General features: G+C 34.8%; 1 protein-coding gene across 1 annotated transcript in view; it reads left to right on the top strand.

Annotated features, from left to right (window-relative positions):
* Positions 1-15,065, top strand: part of LOC6047638 (protein-tyrosine sulfotransferase) — a 61,804-nt gene extending 46,739 nt beyond the window's left edge. The window contains exons 3-6 of the mRNA XM_001864627.2: positions 13,291-13,531; positions 13,589-13,905; positions 13,964-14,162; positions 14,420-15,065. Coding sequence (XP_001864662.2) covers positions 13,291-13,531; positions 13,589-13,905; positions 13,964-14,162; positions 14,420-14,566 — 904 coding nt within the window. The 3' untranslated portion in view covers positions 14,567-15,065. The remainder of the gene's footprint in view (positions 1-13,290; positions 13,532-13,588; positions 13,906-13,963; positions 14,163-14,419) is intronic.
* The last annotated feature ends 968 nt before the right edge of the window (positions 15,066-16,033 follow it).

Below are 16,033 nucleotides of genomic sequence, written 5' to 3'. Positions count from 1 at the left end.
GATTGGAATGGGTAGTCAAAATTGAAACGTCAAAAGACTTAGCGCGTTTGTTTTTTGGATGGCGCTTGCTGTTTATTTACATGTTTCGGGATTATTTTTCAAGTGAGTGACTAACTAATGTGCAAAAGAACATGTTGCCGGTAGTTGGAAGCAATTTTATATCTTAAGTGCTTTGAAATCGTTAGCGCAAGTGGAAAGATGCTGATGGCGACTTTTTCGTTAAGCAGTTAATCTCTGATCTTGCATGTGGATGTGTGTGCCAACAAAATGATGAGAATTGATCTCGCAAAATAGAAATTATGATCAAAAGTGCATTAAATTTGATCTTTTTGACCAGTAAATGGCAAAAATTGGCGTGCTCACTCAAGGCGGTGCTGTTGCTGGTAAGTTTATAGCCTAAATAGTATTTTTGGAGCTTAAATCGAGCATCAAACTCTCTTAATATGACGAAGATAGGTGTTTGATTAGAAAGGGTATATTTCCCCTAGCCTTACCTCAGTGAGGAAGGGAAAAGTTAATTTTGGGCAAAGTTGTTAACGATAAAATTATCGAGTATCGATAACGATCGGGATTTCGATTTCGATCATTCTAGCGCCGAAATTTTATCGACGATAAAGGACGATAACTCATTTTTGAATTCATTCTAGAATTCATTTATATAGTTTAGATAATTTAGTAAGTTTCGAATAAAAATTTTATAATTTATAATTTATAATATTATAACAATTATTTATAATAACAATATGGGTATCAAACGTAGTGGAATTTAATGCTTTTTCATTTTTATCAGTATTTTTTTGTAAAATACTCAAATTTAAAAAAAATACCGGATTCACGAAATATCGAAAAAAAAACCGTCATCAGGGGGACTTTGGGTCTCGGGGATAAGATTGGGTCATACAAAAATGCTGAAATTTGTATGACACAATGTCACCCCTGATGACGGTACACTAATTTTCATAACGAAGCGAAATTTTGTATGCTTTTTATTTTTATATTTTTTTTTGTTAATACTAAAACTATCACAAAATAACGTATAATTTTGTAAATTCTCAAATTTTTATAACTTGCAATATGAGTATCAGACAATTTGAAATTTTGCATGTATTTTCGCGGTGTTAGAGTTTTTCGAATGTAATATTAGAATTTTAGAAAAATATCGTTTTTTTTTAAATACCCAAATATTTATAATTTGCAATTTGGGTATCGAACGATTCAAAATTTTGCATGCTTTCACTATTTTAGATTTTTTTAATGAAATATTAAAAGACTGCAGCCATGATTTTGGCCATATTGTTTCATTCTGAATAATCGTTTGATATTTCATATTGGAATGGTTTTTAAAAATACGGTATTTTGGAAAAAAAATCAATTCCAATAAATTTTAAGCGGTTAACATTTTCAAATCGTTTGTTTCTCATATTGCAAATTATGAAAATCTTAATATTTTCAAAAAATGCGTTATTTTGTGAAAATTTCAGTATTTTATATGTAAAAAAATCTTTGAAAACAGTTGAAATTTCAAATTCCAAAATTTCAAATCGTTCAATAACCATATTGCACATATAGAAAATTTCAGTATTTAAAAAAAGTTATTTTGTGATGATTTTAGCTGTTCCTTAAAAAAAAATTTAAAACAGTGAAATTGCATACAATATTTTTAATCGTTTATGAAAATGTTTGATTTTTTCTGTTTTTTTTTGTATTTTACTCAAAAAATTCTAAAACAGTGAAAAGGCTAGCAGAATTTTGAATTGTTTGATATTGTAAAATATAAAAAATACGGTATTTAAAAAGCGGTTTTTTTATATATATTTCAGTATTACATAAAAAAACTCTAAACCAGTGAAAATGCATACAAATTTTCGAATCGATTGATACCCATATTAATCCTTTCAGGCCTAATGGGTCATATATGACCAAAAAATCAAATTTTTCATATATTTCACTTTTCATATGGTTCTAGGACCATTTTTCCATCATTAACTAAAAAAATATTTTTTTTAATTCAGGCCTGAAAGGGTTAAGCAATTCTAGAACTAAACAGGAATTTTTCAGGTATTTTTGTACCCGACCTTCTCCGATTTCAATGAAATTTTGTAGACCTGTTGTCTTGGGTTAATATATAAGCCATTTTTGTGGATATGGAGACAGTTGCACGCGAGGCGTAACTTATTTACATATTTTAATATTTTGTAATTTAAAATTTGCCGAATCTTTTATTACGTAAAGCCAAAATTTTGTTTTTATTTGACTCGTTCCCCCCATCGTAACAAGATTTCCATACAAATTTAAAAAAAAATGTATGGAGCATAACACGGCCTTTGACGCTCCCCAAAATCGTATCAACAAGTGGTTAAAGACAAACTTGTAGGAAATTGGATGAACTTTCTTAAAAAAACGCTCAGCCAAACCACAATGAGCTCATATAGTTTATTAGCAAAATACATTTAAATTGTAGGTAAAATTGTTAAAAAGTCGGAATTTTGCCTAAATTTTTTTTTAAACTCGTTTTGTTTATAAAATTATTGATTTATATTTCATTTTATATTGAATTCGACGTACGAATCACAAGTTTTCACATTTTACATGAAATTTGTTCAACTGAAATTGCCTATAAATTTCAAGATTTTTTAAAATTGTGTTTCAAAAACACATATATTAATTATTAATAAACTTATTCAACCTTCTCCTAATGGAAAATTGTCCAATGAATCCGAAAATGCATTCCGTTTACCGATTCAAAATCATGCTCATTGAGAAAATCATGACACTTTGAAAAGTTTAAAATATCGCCTTTCATCAACATTTTCTTAACTACACAGCAAAAAATCCAATGGTAAAATCGCATGCAAAAGCATGCACATCACCTTCGTCAAAATAAACACTTAATATTACACGTTGCATGTACAATTTTTGCAAACACACAAAAAGTTGCAACCGACGGGATTCAAACCCAGCACCAACAGTAAGGACTGGCGTCTTAGCCCACTCGGCCATCAGACCGATGGAAAGCTGTAAGGATAAACACATATATCAGCTTGACATTTCGGTCAGGTAGGTTTCCCATACTGATGGGCTACGTATTTCAGGGTGTAATATTACACAGAATTTCATAAAATAATGCAAAATTTATTTTACACCGAGGCCTTTTACACGCAGCTGGATTACTACTTTAATTGCTGTGTATAGTTAACTAACTTTTTAAACATTATTTTTGGAAAGTTCTTCTTGAGGTACTTTGAACACATCTCTACCACGGTCTTCATTTGCGGAAAAAAAATGCGAAAAAAAGTCACCCCGGCTATCAAAGTCACCCCGTTTTACGGTACTGTAAACCAAAAAAAATATTTTTTTTTTTAAGATTTTTTATCAGAATCAAACATGATAAAAATGATTCTATACTCAAGGGAATATATATCAAATCTATTTCCGGTCGTTGCACTTTAATTTTCATTGAATTTTTGAATTTTAGATTATTTTTTTTGGAAAAAATATTAGTTTTTTGCCTATATACATAAATATATAGATGCATTTTTTTATTTCTATAGTTTTTTTTTAAAAAAGGTTCTATAAGCTATTGTACAACAAAAAACATTAATTTTGTTTTGATCTTGAACATAATTTTTAATAATTGTAACACTTTTAAGTATTTCTCATATTCTCAAAAGCATACAACTACAAAATGAAGATCGGGTTTAGTAAAAAAAACAGCACAATTTCACCGAAAGTGTCCCACAGAAACGTGCCACCTTTTACGCCGCAGCAAGCGCCCTTAAGTAACAACTCCACACCGGCGGCGGAAGGCAACATCGCCCCGAACAACCGAATTGCTAAATGGAAATTTTATTGGACATAAATTTGCGATTGCTACGGTTTCCTCCCCCCCTGAGAGCCGCTACCGCCTCGGGAAAGTCCGGAACATTCCTCCCCCGAGTTCCGAAACGGCGTTAAAATAAAAAAAGGAAAAAGAACACGCGGTGACCCATTTAATGTTGGCCCCTCATCAGTGGAGGAGGCTTCCAGGTTTTTTTTTCATTATTTTTTTTCGCGTGGCAAATTGCAAGCCACCGCAAGCCGCTTATTTAACGATATTTAACTAATTGTTGCACAGTAATTGCCGTTGCCGCAAATTAAGGTCTCTTTTTTTTGTTTTCTGCGTGATGAATTCTTTTGGGTTAATTTTTGGTACAAATTTAGCTTCAATTATTTAATTTGTTACTAAGTTGAATGCAATATTGCAAAGAAAATAAAAAAAAAACATACTTAATCAAAGTTTCATAAAAACAAGTCTTGCAATCAGTATCATCACTGGGCCAAACTTTCTGAACCCCAATTAAGAAAAGTTATCTTTTCACCACACCAACAACAAAAAAGTCATACATAACCCTACTCTTACTACAAAACTCGTTACGAGAGTGAACGAAAAAGATACATTTTTCATTTGTCTCATTTTTAAGCACCTTTCTTTCTCTGGTCACTTTGGCGAACCACGACCACCGGAAGTGGGGAAAAAATTCGCTCTGGTTTTTGGCTTTGTTACAAATTTCGGAAAGAAAGAAAAAAACGAGCGCCAAAAAATACCTCTTCTACTCAACGACGAAAAAAAAAAATGTTCCGAAACTTTCTGGACTCAAACTTTGATAATGAAGAGGGAGGAAGACGAGGAGGGTTAGGGGGATGTGTGCTAATAATGATGACGACGAGTTAATCACCTGGGGTTTCTCATTTATCAGCCGGTGGGATGGGTTGGCCAACAGGGCTGTGGGTTTGGTGGTTTAGTTGCGGAGAATGGGATCAGATGGCCCCTCTGGTTAAGCCCGCAAACCGACCGTGATGATGACTTTGGTTGGCATGGTGGTGGTCATCCATTAAATAGACATCACCACCATCATTGTTGAGGGGACGATGGTTGAATTCTTTTTTTTTTATCGGGATCTGGTTGACACAAACAACAAGTGTGAATGGGATTATTAAGGGGTTTCTTGGGAAATTTATTCCAAAAACACAAAATTTCCAGATGAATTAATTTTTTTTAAATATTTTGACTGTACAAAATCACTTCTATCTTCTCAATTAGAAAAGCAAATCGATAAAATGATATCGCAAAAACAAATCTAAAAATACTCAATTTTACATGAAATTTATGTTTTAGATCATAGTCCAGGCCACGAATCGCGCATAAAGCACGATAGCAATTCTCTATTAAATCGGGCCATTTATTCATTTTTTTAGCTCAAACTTTGTGGGGTCTTCCAAAGAAGCCATTTTATGTTATGAGTTGACCCATACAAGTATCCATGTTGCAGCAGTCCATACCAAAATTATACTTAAATATCAAAATAAAATATTTTTCGAAGAATTTTTCTGATTGATTTTGTGTCTTTTGCAAAGTTGTAAGTAAACGTTTTTTTTTTTGCTGATTTTTGAATAATTATACCTACAAAAAATCTAAAATCCTTTTTTTTATAATTTAAACCCCTTCCCGCCCAGAGCAAAATCGAGATTGCAGTTTTCGTTTTTTGATATTTAAAAAAGCAAAAAAATAGGAATCAAAACTTGCATTTTAAAAAGCATTTTTGGAACTTTTAAAATGGTAATCTTGATTCTTGAATTCTGGCAAAAAATATTTTTCATTTAGCGGTTATATACATGTAGAAAATCACAAAATTTCATATAACAGAGAATTTATTGAATCCACTAAAAATCTATTAAAATTATAATTTCATGATTTTTTTTACAAAAATACGTATTTTTCCTGTATTTTGAAAATGCAATGTGTCTCGAAAAAATACTCAAAATTATTGTTATTGCAATATGGGTATCAAATGATTGGATTTTTTTCATCCATGTCGAATGTAAAACCATTTTTTTAAAAACACTCAAAATGTTCACAAAAAATACTCAAAATTTCAGTTTTTATAATACGGGTATCAAATAATCGGGATTTTTTCATACATTTCGAATGTAATAACAACGTATTTTGAAAACACTAAAAACATACAAAACTACGTATTTTCGAAAAAAAATACTCAAAATTTCAATTTTTACAATATGGGTATCAAACGATCAGGATTTTTTCATACATTCCGAATGTAATAACAACATTTTTTTTAAATACTCAAAATTTTCAGAAAACTACGAATTTTCGAAAAAATACTCAACATTTCTGTTTTTACAATATGGGTATCAAACGATCGGGATTTTTTCATAAATTTAGAATGTAATAACAACATGTTTCGTAAACCCTCAAAATTTCCACAAAACTTCGTATTTTTCGAAAAAAAATACTCAAAATTTCAGTTTTAACAATATGAGTATCAAACGATCAGAATTTTTTCATAAATTTCAAATGTGTTAACAACATTGTTTTTAAAAATACTCAAAATTTTCACTAAACTACGAAATTTCGAAAAAATACTCAAAATTTCAATTTTTACAATATGGTGATCCAACGATCAGGCTTTTTTCGTACATTTTGAATGTTATAACATTTTTTTTTTGAAAATACTTAAAATATTCACAAAACATGCATGCATGAAAAAAACCCGATCGTTTGATACCCATATTGTTAAAACTGAAATTTTGAGTACTTTTTTTCGAAAATACGTAGTTTTGTGAAAATTTTTAGTGTTTTCAAAAAATGTTGTTATAACATTCGAAATGTATGAAAAAATCCCGACCGTTTGATACCCATATTGTAAAAACGGAAATTTTGAGTATTTTTTCGAAAATACGCAGTTTTGTGAAAATTTTATGTATTTTCAAAAAAAAAGGTATTACATTCGAAATGTATGAAAAATCCTTATCTTTTGATACCCATATTGTAAAAATTGAAATTTTGGGTATTTTTTTCGAAAAACGTAGTTTTGTGAAAATTTTGAGTATTTAAAAAAAAGTTATTACATTCAAAATGTATGAAAAAAACCTGATCATTTGATACCCAAATTGCAATAACAATATATTTTTGATTTCTTTAGAGAAAAAAAAATGCATTTTTAAACTACAGGAAAAATACGTATTTTTGTGAAAATTTTCATAAAATTATAATTTTAATGGATAGCTGACATCATCCTGATTCCAAAACACTATAATATATTTATGTTTGCATGATTTTTCATACGATTATGGTCAATGTCTCCCATATAGCCAGAATCCCATAAGCTCTGTGCCTCGGTTATGCACGCCTTGGTTTTGCATCCTCCATAAGCGGTGCTAAACCGAAGCATGTCTGTATGTCACAAAAAAGCTTTAATTTTACCTCTCATAATGTGTAAATTTACATCTGGCAGACGCTAGGAAAAATTATCTGTAATCCCATCATTCATTCTCATATGTGCACGAAAAAGTGCAAATTTGAAAATTACCCTCTCCGATTCTGCTCAAATTTGGCAGAGCTGTTGATACTATCAAAACATGCAAGAATCCCGAATTTTATCCAAATCGGACCACCTTCTCCATTTTTGTACCCTCCCCAAAAAATCGACTTTTTGGCGATTTTTGACCAAACCTCCTAGTTTCAAACGACGATAACTTAGGAACCACAAATCTTAGAGGGTCGGTCTTAGACTCAATTTTGAAGGATATTGGACGTAGAATCCATTTCCGTAATCAAAATGTTGATTAATTTATTTTTTTCTACCTGTATTGCGCAATTGAAAACTTCAAACGGCCGTATCTCAGAACACCCCAACTTATTTTTTTATTTGTGTTCCCCGGCCAATATTACATGAGAATCATTTATCGACAGAAATGAATATGTTTCGTTCCAGAGATATCGAATTTTAAAGTTTTGTGTTTTCGAGATTACCTGCATCAGCTTCATTCGCCGCATCTGCTAGAAGCACACAGGCGGGCTGATCAATAATTGCTACCTGGCCATTTATTGAAATAATATTTCATCATAAATAATCTTCATCAAATTGAGCAAAAATTAACTGTATAGCACTTTAGGAAACTGGAGTTTAATCTGCTAAAAAAATGAATGAAGTGAATTTCTGTGCTAACCCACAGGACAGAGCAATAACGACACACAGTAAAGGGCAGAATTTGATTCCGACGGAGCGAGCAGGAAAATGCAATTAATCATGTTAGTAACACTGAACAATAAGTGCACGATACATTATTAAGTAAAAAATATGAATTAAAATGAATAAAATTTGTTGATACGTTGTACTCTAGTTAAGGACGATCACAAAGAGTAGGAAAAAGATTTCTGGAAAGCATAAAACTGAAAAATGTAAGAAAATCACAAAGTTTTTTCGTTTCGTTATCTTTGAAATTTCAAAATTATTTTTTTTTGCAATTTCACTGTGAAACTGTCAACTTTTCCTGTCCTGAAAAAAACGAAACGGCCTACTCTTCCCTACCAAAAATAACAGAATGGAAAATTAACACTTTTCAATACATGTGTTGTAATTGGTGCTGAAAAGTTGAACTTTTCAACACTAGTATCGAAAAGTAACATTTTTCAATATTTTTTGTTTTGATCGGTGAATTTATTAAACACATGAATATTGACATAAAATTTCATTCAAGAAGCGTTTTTCGGTATTGCAAAAAATGTTGTAAGGCCGATGCAAATATTTAAAAAAGTTTTTGTACCTCGGCCCTGGGCGAGGTCAAGGGGGGGAGAGGGGGGGCAAAAAAATAAAAAAAAATATAAAAATTTAAATAACAAGCCATAGTCTTCACATTTAAATGAAAAAAGTGTTTTAAAAAGCATTTTACACTAAATCAGTTGTTTTGCAATCATTAGTTTTCAAAAAATCTAAGATCTGACAAAATCAAAAATTGTATCGAGAAAAAAGATTTTGCATCGAAAATTAAAAAAAACTAACTTAATCCACCTATGTGGTTGGAGCCTTCCTCACTTATTGCCAACAATGGCTGATATGATGGAATTGTACAAAAATTTCATGTCTTTTTTAGATCCGGAGTAAAAAAGTACATCAATATCACTTAAGTGTACATATCTCAAGACAGGGTTGCCAGATCTCCAATGTTTTGAACTCGTCGGAAAGGTCTTTTCATAACCCAACCAACGATGGGTGGGATGGTGGATCTGGACATAGTTTACAAACATTTAAGTGAGATCCGGCTTCCAAAAAGTACATAAATGTCACTTAAGTGGCCATAACCCGAGACAGGGTTGCCAGATCTCCAATGTTTTGAACTCGTTGGGAAGGTCTTTTGATAACCTAACCAACGATGGGTTGGATGATGGACCCGGATATAGTTTACATACATTTAAGTGAGATCCGGCTTCCAAAAAGTACATCTATATTACTTAAGTGGCCATATCTCGAGACAGGGTTGCCAGATCTTCAATGTTTTGAACTTGTTGGAAAGGTTTTTTGATAAACTAACCAACGATGGGTTGGATGGTGGATCCGGACATAGTTTACATACATTTAAGTGAGATCCGGCATCCAAAAAGTACATAAATGTCACTTAAGTGGCCATAACCCGAGACAGGGTTGCCAGATCTCCAATGTTTTGAACTCGTTGGGAAGGTCTTTTGATAACCTTACCAACAATGGGTCGGATGGTGGATCCGGACATAGTTTACATACATTTAAGTGAGAATCGGCTTCAAAAAGTACATCAATATCACTTAAGTGGCCATATCTCGAGACAGCTTTTAAAAATATGTGTACCAGCCTAACAACTCGTTGCAAAATTTGATTTTTTCATCTCTCGTCGTTTTTATCCAACTCGGTAAACCTCGAACTTATATCTTTTTGCAAGTTGTTGCATAAACTACTAATTACAGCAATTTTATTTTTTCCAGTTTCCATAATTTTTCATTTAGTACTTTTATAAGATTACAAGCTAAACCCGACAAACTTCGTCTTGTATTTTTTTTTCGTTTCTTGACGTTTTTAGCTTGTTTGCTCAGCCTCCTGTGATCAAAATTTGATTTTACGCTGCTTTTCCCATACAATCTGCAGACTTTCCGGAATCGGTCCCAGACTGGTCAAAGTTGTAACTTTTTGGAGCAAGAACCTTCCTTTGACTCCGTATTAAACTGATTCGCTTTCGAACAAAACCGTCGAAATTGTTTATATATATAGAAGATAGATTTAGATTTTTTCGACTCTGTTCTGATTATGAAAGCCACGCCCTCACAGCATTAAAAAAAAACTACCCAAAAATATTAACAACAACCTCACTTCCGGTATCATCCCGGCGACGGCCGGGAATCGCGCGTGGAATCCCCGAATCCGGCTGACCTGGTTTGTGTGCGATTTTTTGTTTGTCGTATCCGTCATCCGCTCAAATTTCCGCCGGCTCCTGGAATGCCCAAAACTGGACAGAAGCAAGAAAAACAATATGTCCGCGTCCAAATTGAGCCCCAGAGAGCCGGCGGAAAGTATAAAATTGCGCGCAAACTTTTGAAGCAAAAAAAGATTGCTCTGCGTAAAAATGTGTGTTTTTTTGGGGGGCGGGCGAAAGGCATTTGAGCATGTCATGTCGGAGGGGACGGTTATTGTTCAAGCGAATGTGACATTTTTTTTTGCGAGGGGAGGATTTGTCGAACAATAGAATGTGATTTTGTTTAAGTGCAATGTTGAATGCAATATTGTATACAAAACAAACTATGCTTGTTTTGTATGTGGAATGCTGCAAAGCATAACTTTAGGCGCTTGAAAGGGGATTCATCCCACTTTAAGGTGGCTTTAACATGGAGCAGCAACAATGCTGCCACACTGTTGCTTGTGCGCTTGTTTGGAAAGGACATTCTCTCTAGGATATGTGTCCAGAAAAGGGGTGGAAGCCAGCGTAGAAATGCCATCCGTCAGAGTGCTTCTGACAAATGAAATTCGCCGGAAGTTTATTTCTGCATAATATTACATTCCAACCAAACGAGGAAGTACCTACTATTCGCCCAAGATGTATGCAAATTCCGCGGAAATTAATTATCTCTTGTAACAGAAATTGGAAATGTTTTAAAATAAATTAAAAAACTTTGCAAATACGCTGGCAAACCACCAGACACATTACACCAATTGCTGCTGCCACTAGGAATAAAAAAAAGAGAGAAACGATACTTGTGGCAGCTCAACGACCGTGAAAATTCCATAAATTTCAGTTCGCTACATGGAAAATATGCAAGAAAGGCACTTTTTTCCCACGACGAGCAAACCGCTTTTCCCGGAAAAGCTGCTTTGCTATTCAAATAGGGAAAAAAACGCACCAAACTGGCATATCACATCTTCCCCGAAGTGATGATCTTTGCTTCTTTTCGACGGAGTTTCGCAAAGCGAAACTTCAAGTGAACAGGGAAGATTACTTATCCTCAGGGAGAGGGAAAAATACCGAACCTAAGTCGATTCGAGAATTGGGATTCGATTTTTCGAACAAAAACTTGTTCCAAGCAAGCAAGTAAAAAAAAAAGGTAAAGTACTTTTCTCTATCCAAGTGGAAAATCGATCTTCCAGTAGCAATTTGTGCTGGTTACACGTGACGGAAAGAACGAGAGCTGCTTAATTAAAAATCAAACATCATCAGCAAGGCACATTTGCTCGAACACAAACACACACAGTTGGTTCTATAAGGTTGCGCTCGTTTGTGTCCTTTGCTTATGGAAACGATTCCAAACGTCCCTGTTGATGCTTTCTTGCCGCCGCCAGTTGTTCTACTGTTCTGTTTTGCATCGTATACTTAATAATTTAAGAACAGCTGCGTACTCGTTGCTAGATGGGCTAGGGGAGGGGGGTTAGCAGTGGGGTTAAAGGAGTGAATTTTAAGCTTTCTTTCAGTTAATTCAAACTTTCAAATTAATATTTCATTTAGTTAAGATGTGAAAATTGGCTAGTTAAAAATGTTAGTTTCCAAATTCAAAAAAATGATACTAACGTCATGATTCGAATTCCCGGACGCTTCGAAACCCGGACACTTCAACTTGTTTTATCAATTATCTGGATATAAGTTCGCATTATGAATGTCAAAACTGTGTTATTTGATTAATTCTAACACCAACTTTCATTTAAAGTTTGTTTGAACGCTGTAGTTAATGCCAAAACAATAAAATAAAACAAAATTATAAGTTTACCAAAAATGCGAAACATTTCAACGGAAATATTTCATAGGCGTCCGAAGCACTTTTAAAAATATTTGTACCAGCCTTATAGGTTTCTTGTAAAATACCTAAATTTTCACAAAATAGTATTTTTTTTTGAAAATATTGTATTTTTTGAAAATATTTCAATTTTCATAAATTGCAATATGAGGATCAAACAGAGCGAAAAAATACTGTAATTTTTCGAAAATACTTAAATTTTCATAATTTACAAACAGAGCGAAATTTTGTATGCTTTTTCACTTTCATCAGAGGTTTTTTGTATAATACACAAATTTCACAAAATACCATTTTTTTTTGGAAAAAAGACAAATTTACAAAATTTGCAGTATGGGTATCAGATGATTCAGTTTTGCATGTAATTTCACCGTTTTAGAGTTTTTGAATCAAATATTCAACATTCACAAAATACCTTTTTTCCTTTAGAGGACATTTAAAAAAAGCTCTAGACATGTCAAAATTTGCAGCGATTTGTATTAAATTTACGTTTTGTTTTGCAGATTTTGTTAAAATCTGATTCTTAAAGTGGGTAAACAATAATAATCTTTACAATCAGACTTTGGTAATGTTGTCTCGAAATCGGTAAAATGTTACCAAAATTGGTAAATAAATAAATAACGTGTGCAGGCTTGGTCTAGAAGGGAGTTTCAGCCCTTGTGAGAGCTGGTTCAACAAAATATTCGACTGTGTATTTCTATCCTAATTTTGTAGTAAATAAACTTTTTTTTTTAATTATACTTGCATTACTAAGTAACTTAGGTATTTTGTGGTTTTAATTATGCACAGTTTTTCTGCGTGATATGCATATAATTGACCATTTCCCCCTATGTAAGAATTTTGCATCTGCAGTCAGTAAAGGCACAGATGTAGTAGCAGCAGCTAACCAGCCAAACCAAACAGCTCAGCTTAGAGCTCATTTATTTAAGTTCATTTGTGCACACGGGGTCCTACTATTGCTACCCTAGAACGCTGATGCTCTGCTCTGGCTTCTGGTCCACAGATGCAAAATAATGATCCATTTGCATTTGTATTTATGTACGAAGGGGGCGGGGGAAGTCTTTAGATTATGGTTTACAGCTTTTCCCTTTTGCACCATATGAAAATTGCATCGTGTGCTGATTCTTATTTTCTTTTTTTTTCTCGCCCTCTCTCCATTTTCATTTGCTCCCCTGGATGTATGCATCATTTACGACCGCCCCTTGCAGATGTGGCCAGGAGACGCGCGTTATCCCGCGCATCCTGCAGCTGCGCTCGCACTGGATGAAGTCGGAGAAGGAGTCGGTGCGGCTGGTCGAGGCCGGCATCACGAAGGAGGTGCTCAACAGTGCGATCGCGCAGTTCTGTCTGGAGATCATCGCCAAGCATGGGGATCCGGCGCCGCGGCTCTGCAACAAAGATCCGCTCACGCTCAAGATGGGCTCGTACGTGATCGAGCTGTTTCCAGAGGTTAGTCGATTGTAAGTTGATGCCGGTTTCATTTGTTGAATTGTGATGCTTTTGCAGGCCAAGTTCCTGTTCATGGTACGGGATGGGCGAGCCACCGTGCACTCGATCATCTCGCGTAAGGTCACCATCACCGGGTTCGACCTGTCCAACTACCGGCAGTGCATGACCAAGTGGAACCAGGCGATCCAAACGATGCACGATCAGTGCAAGGAGATCGGCAAGGATCGCTGCATGATGGTGTACTACGAGCAGCTGGTGCTCCACCCGGAGGAGTGGATGCGGAAGATCCTGCAGTTCCTGGACATTCCGTGGAACGACTCTGTGCTGCACCACGAAGAGTTTATCAACAAGGAGAACGGTGTGGCGCTGTCCAAGTAGGGAACTCTTGAGGTTTAAACAAAGAAACTTGCTTTAAATGTCATAAATTTTTAGGGTGGAACGCTCCTCGGACCAGGTGATAAAGCCGGTCAACCTGGAGGCGATGTCCAAGTGGGTCGGCCACATCCCGGAGGACGTCGTGCGGGACATGGCGGACGTGGCGCCGATGCTGTCCGTGCTCGGGTACGACCCGTACGCGAACCCGCCCGACTACGGCAAGCCGGACACGTACGTGCAGGAGAATACGTACAAGGTAGGTGCGGCCCCGTAAAAGTGCGGAAATTTCCTCAAAACTGTGTCGATTTAGAATGTTCGTAAACGAAACGAGTCGTTTTCACGTTTAACTCTGTCAAAACTGTCAAAATCAACCCGTGGAAATAGAAACTTGACCAAGAAGCATCCCAAACAATCGCAGCAACCCGTGCATTGGAAACGAACCCCACCCGTCGCTCAGTCAAGACACACGCATGAAATATTTCACCAACTTGAAATGTTTCCCCTCCCCTGCAGGTTCGCGCCAACCCGCAGATGTGGGAGCACAAGGTCAATCAGCTACTTAATCGGGACGGAAACCTACCACCGAATCGGGACGGCAACGGCAACAACAACAACGAGGATGAGGACGACTATGGCAATAATAAGGAACGTAAAACGTGATATTAGAGAATTTAGCTTTTTATTCCTGAAAGGACGGGGGGCGAAAGTTGAACCGGAACCGGAAACACAACACAAAAGTGGTGAATTTTCATCATTTTTTAACAATTCGATAGGCAAGTACATATAGAGGGAGGGGAGTCCAAAAAGAAGAAAACAAGTCGTGTTGTTTTAAAGCACAAATTCGTACAGTAAAATGAAAGGAACTTAAAGAAACTTAATGAAAACGGAAGCAAGCTTGCTGGCTGGCTGGCTGCTGGAGACGAAGAAGTTGATCAAATCAAATGCCTGCGCTGTGTTGTTTAGTAGAAGTGAAACCGTGAGAGTAAAGAGAGCTTCGATTTTTTTCGCTGTAAGTAACGTTCACCGTGTAATAATCGTGTAGGAATCGAATGTTGTCACTGCTGATGAGAAGAAAGATATCGGAGCTACTAGGTTAGGTTAGAGGGAAAGGGGTGAGGGGACCAATTATCGACCGGAAACGAATAACAAATTATTTACACTTTTTTTTAATAGTGCAGGAGTTCCAACAGGAGTCATTTTTCATTTATCAGTTGAGAAATAATGGGAGAAAAATTACACCAATCAGTTTTGACAGCACATATCGGTTTGACATCTGTCAAAACAAATTCAAATTTTGTCAAACATTTTACCGACATTCTAATATTTGTTCAATCTCCGAAGACTCTGTCTTTTGCCTATTGTAATGCCATTACACATAATTTTCTATTTTTTTTAATTGGTCCGAAAATCAATTTTTAAATTGAAAAATAAAATTTCATCCCTTCAAGTTGAAAAAAACTCGTCTGACAGCAACAACATTTTCATGTCAAACAATGTTGCTCTGATCAAAGTGCGCGTTCATCGCTAAATTGCAGAAAAGTGGCCCGTTGGAAAATTCAATCTAGACTTTTGAGCTTAATCCACCTATAACTAAGCCAGATTTGCTCAGATCGCTTCGCGATGTTGTACAAAATTGATCATCATAGAAAAATCTATAAACACATCTGACATGAAATTTTATTTTGTTCAATTTTTTTATTTTCAGGATTTTTTAAAGGTGTTTCTAACGCACCTTAGTTTGGTATGCTTAGTGAAATATATTCAATTGTTAATTTTTGATCTATCTTTTCAAAAATTAAAAATCACGCTGCTCACATAAACAAACTTTTAAACAATATTTTTTTGTATGCTTAATGTTGACAAATGTATGCCATTTTTAAACTTTGTTTAATTTGAGAAAACTTTTTTTCCCAAATTAAAAATATTTGCTAAAATATTCTTCTTTGAATTGATTTACAAAAGAGGTTGAAACAAGAGCATTTTTCGCTCTTTTGTCTAAGAGTCCGAAAACATAAGGCCAAAAGGAAGATAGGTCAAATTTAATCCTCTACTGCCCAAATTGTTTTTTTTTTCGAAAATTTTATTTTTTGCGTGTTGAGGATGCCATTTTGAGCAATCTTTGTTTTA

This window comes from Culex quinquefasciatus, chromosome 1 (genome assembly GCF_015732765.1).
Source record: "Culex quinquefasciatus strain JHB chromosome 1, VPISU_Cqui_1.0_pri_paternal, whole genome shotgun sequence".
NCBI classification, from domain to species: Eukaryota; Metazoa; Arthropoda; class Insecta; order Diptera; family Culicidae; genus Culex; species Culex quinquefasciatus.
Note: the sequence above shows the minus strand (reverse complement) of the source record. Positions and strands in the feature narration are given on the sequence as shown.